General features: G+C 39.0%; 1 protein-coding gene across 4 annotated transcripts in view; it reads right to left on the bottom strand.

Moving 5' to 3' along the window:
* Large1 (LARGE xylosyl- and glucuronyltransferase 1) overlaps positions 1–14,255 on the bottom strand; it is a 441,552-nt gene that overhangs the window by 233,139 nt on the left and 194,158 nt on the right. For all 4 annotated transcript variants that reach the window (XM_021170066.2, XM_029480702.1, XM_029480703.1 and 1 more), the window contains one exon: positions 60–183. In XM_021170066.2, coding sequence (XP_021025725.1) covers positions 60–183 — 124 coding nt within the window. The remainder of the gene's footprint in view (positions 1–59; positions 184–14,255) is intronic.

Raw genomic sequence — 14,255 nt, forward strand, 5'->3', positions numbered from 1 at the left:
GGCTCCCAGCTATAGGAGATCTGCGAAACTCTTCTCCCTTCCCCATTTCCCTTCCATACCTTGAGCTCATCAGCATTATAGAAGTCTACTCGCACTGCAGGTACCATCCAGGTCTGGAAGAGTGTAGCCAGGATCTGCTCAGCAATAGAATCAGCAATGAGGTGGAAGTGCAGAGGGTTCCGCCTATTGAGGGGAAAGGAGGATGCCAGAGGAACATTAAGGGTCGTGATTCTAGTTGCAAAATCACCCCCTTCCAAGCAAATAATGTAGGATACTATCATAGGCCACTGTGGAAGTAAATCAGGCAGAAGCTCTAAAGTGGTTCTTGGTGATAATATTGAGAACTGCATGGGAGAAAAGATATCACCTTCAAAGTTGAATTTCTGAGTGTGAACAAGCAAGGAACAAAGAAAGTAAAACACATTTTCCACATCTGTTATCAAGATGTCTTTATTCTAAAAATTTTACGTAGGGCATAATTAATAATTATGACAACTTTTGCACCCACCAACTTGACATGCCATCATTAATGCAAAAATGTAATGTCAGAGACCTTACCATAAATTAGTATGGGTAGCTGGCTCCATTAACTCAAAGATAAGTTGTGTTTTCTGTTTTTTCCTTTTCTAAAACAAACCTATGTGTTCATGCTGTGGTCATCTGGAACCTTGCTGAGGATAGGAGCTTGCCTCTTTTGTAATGGGTCCAAAGACTTTTACTCACCCAACTATCTACAGTTTCCAGCTCTTCATGGACAGTTCCTGACAGCATAACACAGGGCAAGGATTCAGGGGGCTTTTGTAGTTTGAATATGAATTGTCCTTGATTTGACTTAGGTACTTGAATACTTGATCTCCAGATTTTGGTACTGTTTGGGTAGGTACTAGAACCTTTAGAGGATTAAAATTTTGCTGAACTAAGTGAAAGAGAGTAAGTCTGAGGTTGTATGGCTTAAGCTCACTTCCTGTTCACGTCTCGCTTCCTTCATTGCAGAGATGTACTGATTGGCATTGTGCTCCTGCCTTCCTCTTTATGATGAAACGTATCCCCTTGAGTTGCAAGCTATAATAAACCATTTCTTTCTTAAGTTGATTTTGTTAGGGTATTTTCTTACAACAAAAGAGGTAAGTGACAATTGTGAAAATTGGTACTAGAAGAAAGGTTGTAATGTAATTGAACTGTAATCTAGAATAAATCCTTCATTAAATTGTTCTCTCTTAAGTTTTTTGTTGAAACAAAAAAAAGTAATGGATACAGGGAAAAAAAAATGGAAATGAGTTTTAAATCCAGTTCTGGCTGTTCCTGCAGCATTTGCTTGAGTCTGATAAAATGATGACGATGACCAGCCTACCTCCATCTTATACAAAAGTTATTTTATAGTAAAGACAAACTAGGCTCATTCCTGTTTATGATTAAACCTGTTTCTCAAAAATAGAGCTATAACCAGAAATTGTTCATTAATGTCTGTTCCAGGAAACAATAAGCATTCCTTGGTTTCACTTGATTATTATGACTTAAAATTATCTTGCTATGACTACCTGTTGTTACGACTACCTTGTTATGATCATCTTGTAAACATCTTTGTTTTAGGACAAACAATTCTGCTTTTGTAACCTATTTTGCCTACCAGATCCCCTATTTGGAAACCCCCTACTGCTGAGCTATAAACCTTGTCTTCCTCATGTCTAATGTTGATATCTTGATTCTCACCTTTAGGGAGAGACAGGACATGTAAAAAAAAAAAAAAAGCTAGCTTTAATTAACTGATTTTTAGAATTAATTTGATTTGGGTTGCTAGTCTTTCTCCTCAAATCTTTGGGATTAGCAATAAATACCATTTACCCAGCCTTCCCAGCAAAAAACAGCCCCATCCATTTTCTACATATCTACTACATATACCCTCTACTTAGCGGTTCCAAGTTGGATCTCAGGAGATAAATGCACTGGCTTTGACTTATCCTGGTTCTGTAAAAAACTAATGGTGAACTTTGGGAAGATTCATCTCTAAGTGTCAGTTTTGAGACTTTTAAGATTGTTTGATTATTATTAGTTTTATATCTGTCTGTCTGTCTATCTATCTATCTATCTATCTATCTATCAATCATCTACATCAATTGGTCTCAAGTATATCAAGCAAATAAAACATATATTAGAAGTACTTGGTTAATGATGGCTATCATGATCACACCTAACCTTTGGAGATATCTTTATTCTCTGTTCACTGTATGATATGGAAAGATCCCACCCCTACATTGAGTTAACAAGGATTTTAATGATCTCACCATCATTCTCATGTCTCTGTATTACCATATGACCATCTCCCATTCTTTCTACAAAATAAGCTCCAGGGTCATAAACTCAGGGCAGTGTTCTTTAGACATCCTACCAAATGCAGCCTCATTTCTTCCCCCCAGGCTCCATCCCAGGTTCCTGCTTGGTTCCATCCTCAAAGTTAGCAATACTAGTCTCTGATAGAGCTATGCATTCTCCCTCTGGTATAAGGTGAGCTGTCTGAAGGAAAGCTTTTATATTTCCAGTCACTGGTCTGGTTTCCTTTCACTGCCTTAGTAGGGCATGGAAACTGCATGTCTCACTGCAGCTCCAAAAATATATTCTGCTCTTCTGCATACTTCTGACCTCTTCTTGGACCATCACAGCTTTGCTGGAATCATTGCCTTCTGCCTTGTTCTCCAAAGTTAGTAAGATGAACACAGAAGTCAGTCATGGTTATAAGAACCCCCTATACCCTACTGTATTAAGACTGAACTTTGGGAGCTCCATTTTATTAATTAATTAATTATTAATTTCCAGAATTTTTTCACAGTTCCTATCTCATGCAAAGAATTACCTTGTCTTTGTTTAATGAAAAAATAAGTAGATCAACAAAGACCAAGATGACCCAAACTCCACCACAATTTGACAAAAATAAGTGGAACTTAAGTAGAGAAGCATTTTGAAGGAAATGAAGGAGGGACTTCAACAATGGCTAATACACTAGTTTATGAAACTAGGGTTTAGTTGTTCTGCTTAGGCAGTCAAGGGAAGGTCCCATGGTAGATCATGAGTTAAGAATACAAGGCAATATGAAGCCTGCATTTGTAAGAAATATCAAATATGAGTCTTTTCTATACTTGGAAAACTTGTATTTAAAACAAGGAATTAAAATCTGTTTATCTATCCCAACTTGTAAAAGGTTTTTGTTTGTTTGTTCCCCACCCCCAATCTTTTAATGTAACTACCCTCAAAATATGAGACAATCATTGCTTGCATAAAGGCCCAGGGCTTCATTCTATGAATTTCATGGCCTGGAACAGTATCTCTTTTCCCCTTGAAGCCCTGACTCCTTTCCCCTTCATCCTTCATTCCTCATGTACCAATAATTTTATGAATAGCCAAATGAATAAAACTGTGAGGTAGGAGTTCAGCCAATAGGGAAAAACAGAGTTACCACCCAAATTAGAATAAATATCAAGTATACTTCTTGTCAATGTGCTTGCTCTTTGGGGCACACACTCTGGATCAAGTGTTAGCATTCTGTCTAACCCCATAGTTTCCCAGCAACAGCCAGGTAGGCCTGATCCACTATAAAAGGGGCTGCTTGCCCCCCTCCTCTCTCTCTTGTTCATCTCTCTTGCCATCTTGAGCTCTTCCCTTCCTCCTTCCCTTTACCATTCCATTCCGCCAGGCTCCAGGTGTTCATGACCAGCCTCTACTTCTCTACTCTCTCCCTCTCTGCCTCTTCTATCCTCTTAATTCCCCTCCCTATTCCCTGAATAAACTCTATTCTATACTATAACACCCTGTTTCTGGTCCCTCAGAGGGAAAGGATGCCTTGGCATGGGCCTGCTAAGACATCCTCTTCCCCCATACCTTACCACACACACTCCATAGAACATATTCTCTCTCTTTATCTTTTTATAAACACATCATCAAGACTATAGTTTTGCCTTGTCTAGATACTTCATTTGAAGTGGTGGTGTATTTCTTTGTGACTCCAAACTTATTTCTTGCAGAAGGAAGAGTAACTCTGCTTCTATGGACAGAAATTGTATAGGGTATGTAAACTCCATACAGGTTCAGGCCTTCAGGTACTAAAAGTGCTCAGTCTCAAGAAAGGGCTACTTCAGTGTCCATCTAGGCGCTGCAGTAACTGGGGCAGGACAGCAAGAAGGTTTTGCTTCCCTGCTGTCAGGAGTTCTTAATCATTTTTCCTTAATAAATGCACATTTGTTCTGCTCAGCCTTGGCCTTGCTTCCCATTATGTCCTTATACATCTTAGGCATGAGAAAATGAACTCGGACAACACTGGCTTAGGGTACCTATGGTGAAAACTGTCTGATCTTCAGACATCCCAGATCCACAATAGTTCTTAAATAGTCAAGAAAGTCTATGCTATTCTCACAAATCACACACATCACTCAGATTTGGCATCTAAAGAAGAGAAGGGAGCATGGATAAAGAAGACTTCATTGAATCAAAACAAACAAAAAACAAAACAAGACAAAAACTGGTTGTCCCTGCTCACTACAATGTGGAAGGTACAGAAGGCCACTTGCAGATACAACCTTCAAGAGCCTGATTATCCTAGCACCTTCATCTCAGCACCCTAAAGCCCAGGCTCACATGGAATAATTATGTGCTGCTGAAGCTGAAAAAAAGGAAAGAAGGAAGGAAAATAAATAGAACTTTTCTGTTTGGGAGGACATAAAGTGAAAAACATTACTCAAGAGTAGGAGAAAAATATCTGCTAGTGAGTAACTGATGAGGGATTTGTGAGGATGATAAAGATCATTTACAACACAAACAAAAAAAAAAGACAAGTAAGCCAATTAAAAGTCCTGGAGAGGCTCTGAATAGCCATTTTTCAAGAGAGATTTACAAATGGTCAATAAGCACATGAAAAGACACTGAATCCCATTAATCCCCAAATAAATACAAAATGTAAAAGCACAATAAGATAGCTCTACATACTCATTAACATGCTTAAAATAACACTAACAGCAGCTTGGTTGGGGAAGATTTTGAGTCAGTAACCATTACTGATGAAATTTAGAAATTTAGAGTCTGCACAGGTGAGAGTGCTGACTGCAGAAGTGACACAGCTTCTGGGATAGGCAGAAGCAAGACAGCTTCTGGGACAGACCCAGTTTCAGGCTCCAGACATCTGGGCACCTTCCCCTCCAGAGGAGAGGTGTCCACCTGCTAGGGCTCTGACTGCTGGAGTAGGTGAGAGAGCCATCTTGTGTCCCTGGTCCCTCCAAGGCCAGTCTGCATAGGTCAGCTCACAGACTGCTGAGGGTGAGTGAGCTGACTGCAGAAGCAACACAGCAACTGGGACAGGCAGAAGTGGCACAGCTTCTGGGACAGACCCCATTTCGGGCTCCAGACATTCGGGCACATTCCTCCCCAGAGGAGAGGTGGCCATCTGGGAGGCCTCTGACCTCTAGAGCAGGTGAGAGAGACATCTTGTGTCCCCGGTCACTCGGAGACCAGTCTGTGCAGGTGAACATGCAGACTGCAGAGGCAACACATCTTCTGGGACAGGCCCAGTTTCGGGCCTTCATCTTCAGCCATGAGGCAGGTCTGAATGCCAGACCTTTGTGCACCTTCCTTGCAAGAGGAGACCTTGCCTGCAGAAAGTACTCTGACCACTGAGACTCAGGAGAGAGCTGGACTCCCAGGATTGCTGACAGAGGCTAACAGAATCACAAGAGGAACAAGCTCCAACCAGCGACAACTATAACAACAAATGCCAGAGATGACCAGATGGCAAAAGGCAAACATAAGAATTTTACTAACAGAAACCAAGACCACTCACCATCATCAGAACCCAGCACTCCCACCTCAGCCAGTGCTGGATACCCCAACACACCGGAAAAGGAAGACTCGGATTTAAAATCATATCTCATGATGCTGGTAGAGGACTTTAAGAAGGGCATTAATAACTCACTTAAAGGAGAACACTGCTAAAGAGGTAGAAGTACTTAAAGAGGAAACACAAAAATCCCTTAAAGAGCTACAGGAAAACACAACCAAACAGGTGATGGAATTGAACAAAACCATCCAAGACCTGAAAAGGGAAGAAGAAACAATAAGGAAAACCCAAAGTGAGGCAACTCTAGAGATAGAAACCCTAGGAAAGAAATCAGGAACCATAGATGCGAGCATCAGCAACAGAATACAAGGGATGAAAGAGAGAATCTCAGGTGCAGAAGATTCCATAGAGAACATGGGCACAAAAATAAAAGAAAATGGAAAATACAAAAAGATCTTAACTCAAAACATCCAGGAAATCTAGTACACAATGAGAAGAGCAAACCCATGGATAATAGGAGTAGATGAGAATGAAGATTTTTACCTTAAAGGGCCAGAAAAAATCTACAAGAAAATTATAGAAGAAAACTTCCCAATCCTAAAGAAAGAGATGCCCATGAACATACAAGAAGCCTACAGAACTTCAAATAGACTGGACTAGAAGAGAAATTCCTCCCAACACATAATAACCAGAACAACAAATGTACTAAATAAAGATAGAATATGAAAAACGGTAAGAGAAAAAAGTCAAGTAACATATAAAGGCAGGCCTATTAGAATTAAAACAGACTTCTCACCAGAGATTATGAAAGCCAGAAGTTCCTGGACAGATGTTATGCAGACCCTAAGAGAAAACAAATGGCAGCCCAGGCTACTATACCCAGTCAAACTCTCAATTACCATAGATGGAGAAACCAACATATTCTATGACAAAACCAAATTCACACAATATTTTTCCACAAATCCAGCCCTTCAAAGGATATTAAAGGCAAAATAACAACACAAGGACGGAAACAACACCCTAGAAAAGGCAAGAAAGTAATCCTTAAACAAAGCTAAAAGAAGACAGCCAGAAGAACAGAATCCCAACTTTAACAACAAAAATAACAGGAAGCAACAATTATTTTTCTTTAATTTCTCTAAATTTCAATGAACTCAATTCCCCAATAAAAAGACATAGACTAACAGACTGGCTACACAAACAGGATCCAACATTTTGCTGCTTACAGGAAACCCACCTCAGGGAAAAAGACAGACACTACCTCAGAGTGAAAGGCTGGAAAACAATTTTCCAAGCAAATGGTCTGAAAAAAAAAGCTGGAGTAGCCATTCTAATATCGAATAAAATTGATTTCCAACCCAAAGTTATCAAAAAAGACAAGGAGGGGCACTTTATACTCATCAAAGGTAAAATCTACCAAATCTCAATTCTAAATATCTATGCTCCAAATGCAAGGGTAACCACATTCACTAAAGAAACTTTAGTAAAGCTCAAAGCACACATTGCACCTCACACAATAATAGTGGGAGACTTCAACCTCCACTCTCACCAATGGACAGATCCTGGAAACAGAAACTAAACAGAGACACATGGACACTAACAGAAGTTATGAGACAAATGGATTTAATAGATATCTACAGAACATTTCATCCTACAACAAAAGGATATACCTTCTTCTCAGCACCACATGGTATCTAATCCAAAATTGACCATAAAATTGGTCACAAAACAGGCCTCAACAGATTGAATAAATATTGAAATTATCCCATTCATCCTATCTGATCACCATGGACTAAGGCTGATCTTCAGTAACAGCATAAACAATAGAAAATCAACATTCATGTGGAAACTGAACAACACTCTACTCAATAATTCCTTGGTCAAGGAAGAAATAAAGAAAGAAATTAAAGACATCTTAGAGTTTAATGAAAATGAAGCCACAACGTACCCAAATGTATGGGACACAATGAAGGCGGTCCTAAGAGGAAAACTTATAGCCCTGAGTGCCTCCAAAAAGAAACTAGAGAGAGCATACACCAGCAGCCTAAGAGCACACATAGAAGCTCTAGAACTAAAGGAAGCAAATTCACCCAAGAGGAGTAGAGGGCAGGAAATAATCAAACTCAGGGCCAAAATCAACAAAATGGAAACAAAAAGAACTATATAAAGAATCAACCAAACCAGAAGCTTGTTCTTTGAGAAAAATCAACATGATAGATAAACCCTTAGCCAGACTAACTAGAGGGTACAGGGCCAGTATGCTAATTAACAAAATCAGAAATGAAAAAGGAGACATAACAACAGAACCTGAGGAAATACAAAACATCATCATATCCTAATACAAAAAAGGCTATACTCAACCAAACTAGAAAACCTGGCTACCCACTTTCTCCCTACCTATTCAATATAGTACTTGAAGTTCTAGCCAGAGCAATTCAACAACAAAAGGAGATCAAGGGGATACAAATTGGAAAGGAAGAAGTCAAAATATCACTGTTGACAGATGATATGATAGTATATATAAGTGACCCTAAAACTTCCACCAGAGAATTGCTAAACCTGATAAACAGCTTCAGTGCAGTAGCTGGATATAAAATTAATTCAAACAAATCAGTGTCGTTTCTGTACACAAAGGATAAACCAGCTAAGAAAGAACTTAGGGAAACAACACCCTTCACAATAGTCACAAATAATATAAAATACCTTGGTGTGACTTTAACTGAGGAAGTGAAAGATCTGTATGAGAAGAACTTCAAGTCTTTGAAGAAAGAAATTGAAGAAGATTTCAGAAGATGGAAAGATCTCCCATGCTCATGGATTGGCAGGATTAATATAGTAAAAATGGCGATCTTGCCGAAAGAAATCTGCACATTCAATGCAATCACCATCAAAATTCCAATCCAATTCTTCACCATGTTAGAAAGGGCAATTTGGAAATTCATCTGGAATAACAAAAAAAACCTAGGATAACAAAAAGTATTCACACAATAAAAGAACCTCTGGTAGAATCACCATGCCTGAACTCAAGCTGTACTACAGAGCAATTGTGATAAAAACTGCATGGTATGATATAGAACTGAAAACCCAGAAATGAACCCACACAACTATCGTAATATCATCTTTGACAAGGGAGCTAGAACCATCCAGTGGAAAAAAGACAGCATTTCATCAAATGGTACTGGCTCAACTTGCGGTTATCATGTAGAAGAATTGATCCATTCTTATCTCCTGTACAAAGCTCAAGTATAAGTGGATCAAGGAACTCCACATAAAACCAGAGACACTAAAACTTATAGAGAAGAAAGTGGGGAAGAGCCTCGAAGATATGGGCACAGCGGAAAAATATCTGAACAGAACAGCAAAGACTTTTGCTGTAAGATCGAGAATCAACTAATGGAACCTCATAAAATTGCAAAGCTTCTGCAAGGTAAAGGACACTGTCAATAAGAAAAATATGCAACTAAGAGATTGGGAAAGAATCTTTACCTATTCTAAATCAGATAGGGGACTAATATCTAATATATACAAAGAACTCAAGAAGCTGAGCTCTAGGAAAGCCAATAACCCCATTAAAAATGGGGTATAGAGCTAAACAAAGAATCCTCAACTGAGGAATACCTAGTGGTTGATAAGCACCTGTAAAAATGTTCAACATCCTTAATCATCAGAGAAATGCAAATCAAAACAACCCTGATATTCCACCTCATACCAGTCATAATGGCTAAGATCAAAAATTCAGGTGACAGCAGATGCTGACATTGGAAGCTGATACAATCACTCTGGAAATCAGTTTGGCGGTTTCTCAGAAAATTGGACACAGTACTACTGGAAGATCTAGTAGTACCTCTCATGGGCATATACATAGAAGATATTCCAATTTGTAATAAGTACGCATGCTCCACTATGTTCATAGCAGCCTTATTTATAATAGCCAGAAGCTGGAAAGAACCCAGATGTCCATCAACAGAGGGATGGATCCAGAAAATATGGAACATTTACACAATGGAATACTACTCAGCAATTAAAAACAGTGAATTTATAAAATTCTTGGGCAAATGGATGTATCTGGAGGATATCATCTTGAGTGAGTAACCCAGTCACCAAAGAACTCACATGATACACACTCACTGATAAGTGGATATTGGCCCAGAAAGTTAGAATATTCAAGATACAATTTGCAAAACACAAGAAACTCAAGAAGAAGGAAGAGCAAAGTGTGGATACTTCGTTCCTCCTCAGAATGGGGAATAAAATACCCATGGAAGGAGTTACAGAGACAAAGCTTGGAACTGAGATGGAAGGAAGGACCATCCAGAGACTGCTCCACCCGGGGATACATTGCATATACAACCACCAAATACAGACACTATTGTATATGCCAGCAAGATTTTGTTGACAGGACCGTGATCTAGCTATCTCTTGTGAGGCTCTGCCAGTGCCCCGCAAATACAGAAGTAGATGCTCACAGTCATCTATTGGATGGAACATAGGGCCACTAAAGAAGGAGCTAGAGAAAGTAACCAAGGAGCTAAATGGGTTGGCAACCCTATGGGAGGATCAACAATATGGACTAACCAGTACCCCACAGAAGGAATGTAGTTGCATATATAGCAGAGGATGGTCTAGTTGGCAATCAATGGGAGGAGAGGCCCTTGGTCTTGTGAAGATCATATGCCCCAGTACAGGGGAATGCCAGGGCCAGGAAACAGGAGTGGGTGGGTTGAGGAGAAAGGCAGGGGGAGGGTATAGGGGACTTTTGGGATAACATTTGAAATGTAAATGAAGAAAATATCTAATAAAAAATGAAGAAAAAATTCCTAATATTCAAGAGAGCTGATGGCTAAACAATGGGAAATTTATTGGGAATACTGAATGCTTCCCTCTCAAAGCACCAATTTACTATAAGAATATTCTCATCCACATATTTTGTTATCTGAGACTGGAATGATAATCCAGACTGTGGATGTGAAAGTGATGTGAACCTGTTTTGCTCTGCTGTTCTTGATCCTTCACTACACTGGGTGGCCTAGGCTTGCATGGTATATTTCTCCCTAGGTGGGAGAACCTGCACATATACAGACTGGGCTGAGATCAGGAGGTATGATCAGTTCTGTAGGTCATCGGAAACACCCTGATGATGCCCACAGTTAATGAAGACTTCTACAACTCAAGAGTAACTAGTAAAGGAATGATCTCATCTTTTACACAGGTGGCTTATAAGTCTCCCTTTAGCTTTGGCTTCTAATTTAGGAAGGTAAGAATGGATTTTACTGATAAAGCCTTGCAAGTACCGCAGTCTGCCAGAGCCTGGGAGCCTCTGTCTTCTCTTTTGTACAAAAGCAAAGGAACACCATTTAGGCAGATGTTAAGAACACATTTATTACAAAAAGAATTTTACAAATGAAGCTAATAAAAACTTACTCACAAGGAATATTCTCAATATACAATTAATTAAAGGCTATTTGGTTTTATAACACTATCATATTTAAGCTAGATATTTTTTACACCAGTCACTAGTTATAAATATGTTTGGAAAAGGACAGCCTCAGACCAATGGGAAAAGGCCTCTTGCTAGAGAGGTGGCATGGTCCATATCAGTAGCCTTATTTGTCTTAGTATCAATATCCCCCTGGAGGCAAAGGAATGTTCCATCTCCAGCAGATCTTGAAGACTACACGTTTAATGAGCAATACTTCCACTGTCTCTGTTTCCTTAATTGCTCCCACCTTCAAGGTCAGAATGCAATGAATAGAGCAGTGCAGAAAGTAAAGATTAAATCACTGCTTTTCTCCTGCCTCTCCTTATCTTGCCAGAAAAGTGCCAAGGCTCCCAAAAGGCAATCCAAGGTCTGCGTTCATTACAATACACAAGGCTATAAAAGCTGTGATAATCTTTATTTATTAAGTTCACAATGCAACAGCAATTTTAGGCAAAGAAAAGAGTCAGTGATAGCAGCAGCAGCAGCAGCAGCAGCCCTCAGTGGATCATCGACACTTATGACTATTTCAGGAGATTCCCAGGAGCAGGGATCTGGATTCAGAGCATCTGTGAAGTAAAGGAGGCTAAATAGCCACTATTTTATGGGGAAAATAAGGGAGAACTTAATTAACTTCTTTATAAGATAATGGAGAACAAGGCACCTGTCTAGAAGAATCAAGAGGCCACATGGAATAGATGAAGCCTCATGAATTGTAAAGGTTGGTAGAAACAAATCTGGAACTAATGGATTAGTATCTACTCGGTAGTTACTTAAGTTCTCTGGGCTTGGGTTTTTCTAGAGTTATAGGGATGGTAAAATTTACTGTACTGGGTAAGAGAAATTCAACTTCAATAGTCCACATGAAGCTCAAAATGTGAAGAAAAAGATTATTTCCCTAGTACCTCTACAGATATCTATGTGGTCCTTTGTACATACTGTTCTAAGTTTTACTAGCAATACAGATTTAAAAGCCTAAGCTTTTGCTGGGCGGTGGTGGTGCACGCCTTTAATCCTAGCACTTGGGAGGCAGAGGCAGGCAGATTTCTGAGTTGGAGGCCAGCCTGGTCTACAAAGTGAGCTCCAGGACAGAGAGACCCTGTCTCCAGAAACAAAACAAAACAAAACAAACAAACAAACAAACAAACAAAACCCCCAAAAAACTCAAAACCAAGCCTAAGCTTTTACCTTTTATGCATGTAAGATTCAGGATCTTACAAGAACAAATTGACAGGGGAGAAAATGATGATGGGCATTGCAATGATAATAACAATGATACAATGTCTACACCTTCACCAAAAATGATGATGGTAAATATATTAAAGCCAAGAAACTCCTTGTTAGTTGTGGAGAGTAAAGCAAGCAGAGTGGACTTAAACTAGGCCCTGTTCTTCTCTTGGACATGAAATCTTGAGCAATGGCTTAGCTATCTTGGTTCTCAGTTTTACTATCTATGAAATAGGGCTTAGCAACAGTACCCTTCCTCAGCAGGCACAGGAAAACTGGAAATTTTAGTATCCTGACAACATTTAGAACAGAATTTGGAACACAGTGAGGGAACATTTGTTGAACAAGGAAACAGAGGAATCTTTCTGCATTTTCTAAGCAAGGAACTATGGCTCGGTAGTAGGGAAAGAGCAGAGACAATGTTCAAAGATGTATACTGATTGCCTGGAAGCACAGCACCATAGGGCTAAAGCAAAAGCAAAGCCAAAAAATATGTTGGCTCACTTGATACATTCACATTCTATGCTCCCTTTCCAACCCAAGCTGCGACTTTTACAATGACTATACACAAGATTTCAAAAGGGTTTGGTTATACCTGATGTTATATTTAGAATGAGAGTGTGTGTGTGTGTGTGTTTGTGTGTGTGTGTGTGTGTGTGTATGTATCAACAATTCATTCAAAAGTTACCAGTTTCAAGAGAGCAAAGAGGATTCTATGGAAAGGTTTGAAGGAGATTGTAATATAAGCTATATGGAAGGAATTATGTTATATTCTCAAAAGTAAAAGAAAAAAGGGTTTATGTTATCCTTTTAAGAGACAAATCAATCAGTAGTCATGTGGGACGAGAGTCTTCAGCATATATTCTGAAATTTCTTTCCAGAAGGTTGGAGAATATTCAGTGCCACATTGTTATTTAACTGTGCATGTCAGTCTCTTACTATCTTTTAAAATATAGCATGTCCACTGTCACCAAGCATATTGCAGAAGTAAAATTGATTTGACATAACAAAGCAAGCCTTAAATGAAAAATTTATTGAAATTCTTGTCTGGAAAGTAAATCTAATTACTGTAATTAACAGTGAAAGCCAAAAGAAACATCCTAAACCATGATTATCCTATTATTAATAACATTAGAAAGGTACTTCGTTTGTCAATGAATTTGATAATCATGTTTTCAGCAACCCCCATAATGTACTTGGGAGGGAAGAAAGCTATTTTTAGCTGGACTTTCTCACCTAAAAGTCTTTGAAATATCCTTTTGTTTTAATATCCAAACTCACTATCAGTAGCAAATTAATCCACAGACGTCCTCATTTATATAATGTCAATGTGAGGAGGGTACTCCAATGGTTATCTTGATCAGGAGAGCCAAGCACTCATTGCCATGGTGCAGACTCCATGTTCATAACTCACACTAGTAATGAGCTCTCTCCCAGACGGGCATGCCTCCATGGAAGGATGATATGCTTTCCCAAAGCTGCTAATAATACTGCTATTTTTAAACTGAATGTCTTCGTACTATATAAATGGTTTATCCCCAACAACCATCAATTTATAAGCTGTGTAGTGAAAGCAACAGGAAGGAAGCTTTTTCAAAAACAACCAACCAACCAACAACAACAACAAACCCTACAAAATGTGGATCTTTAAGACCTAAAAATTTATCACAATTGAGAAACAGAAAAAAAAAAAAAAAAAAAAAAAATTGTTTTTAATCATACAACCTCCCTTTCCTG

The sequence above is a fragment of the Mus caroli genome, chromosome 8, assembly GCF_900094665.2.
Source record: "Mus caroli chromosome 8, CAROLI_EIJ_v1.1, whole genome shotgun sequence".
Lineage (NCBI taxonomy): Eukaryota > Metazoa > Chordata > Mammalia > Rodentia > Muridae > Mus > Mus caroli.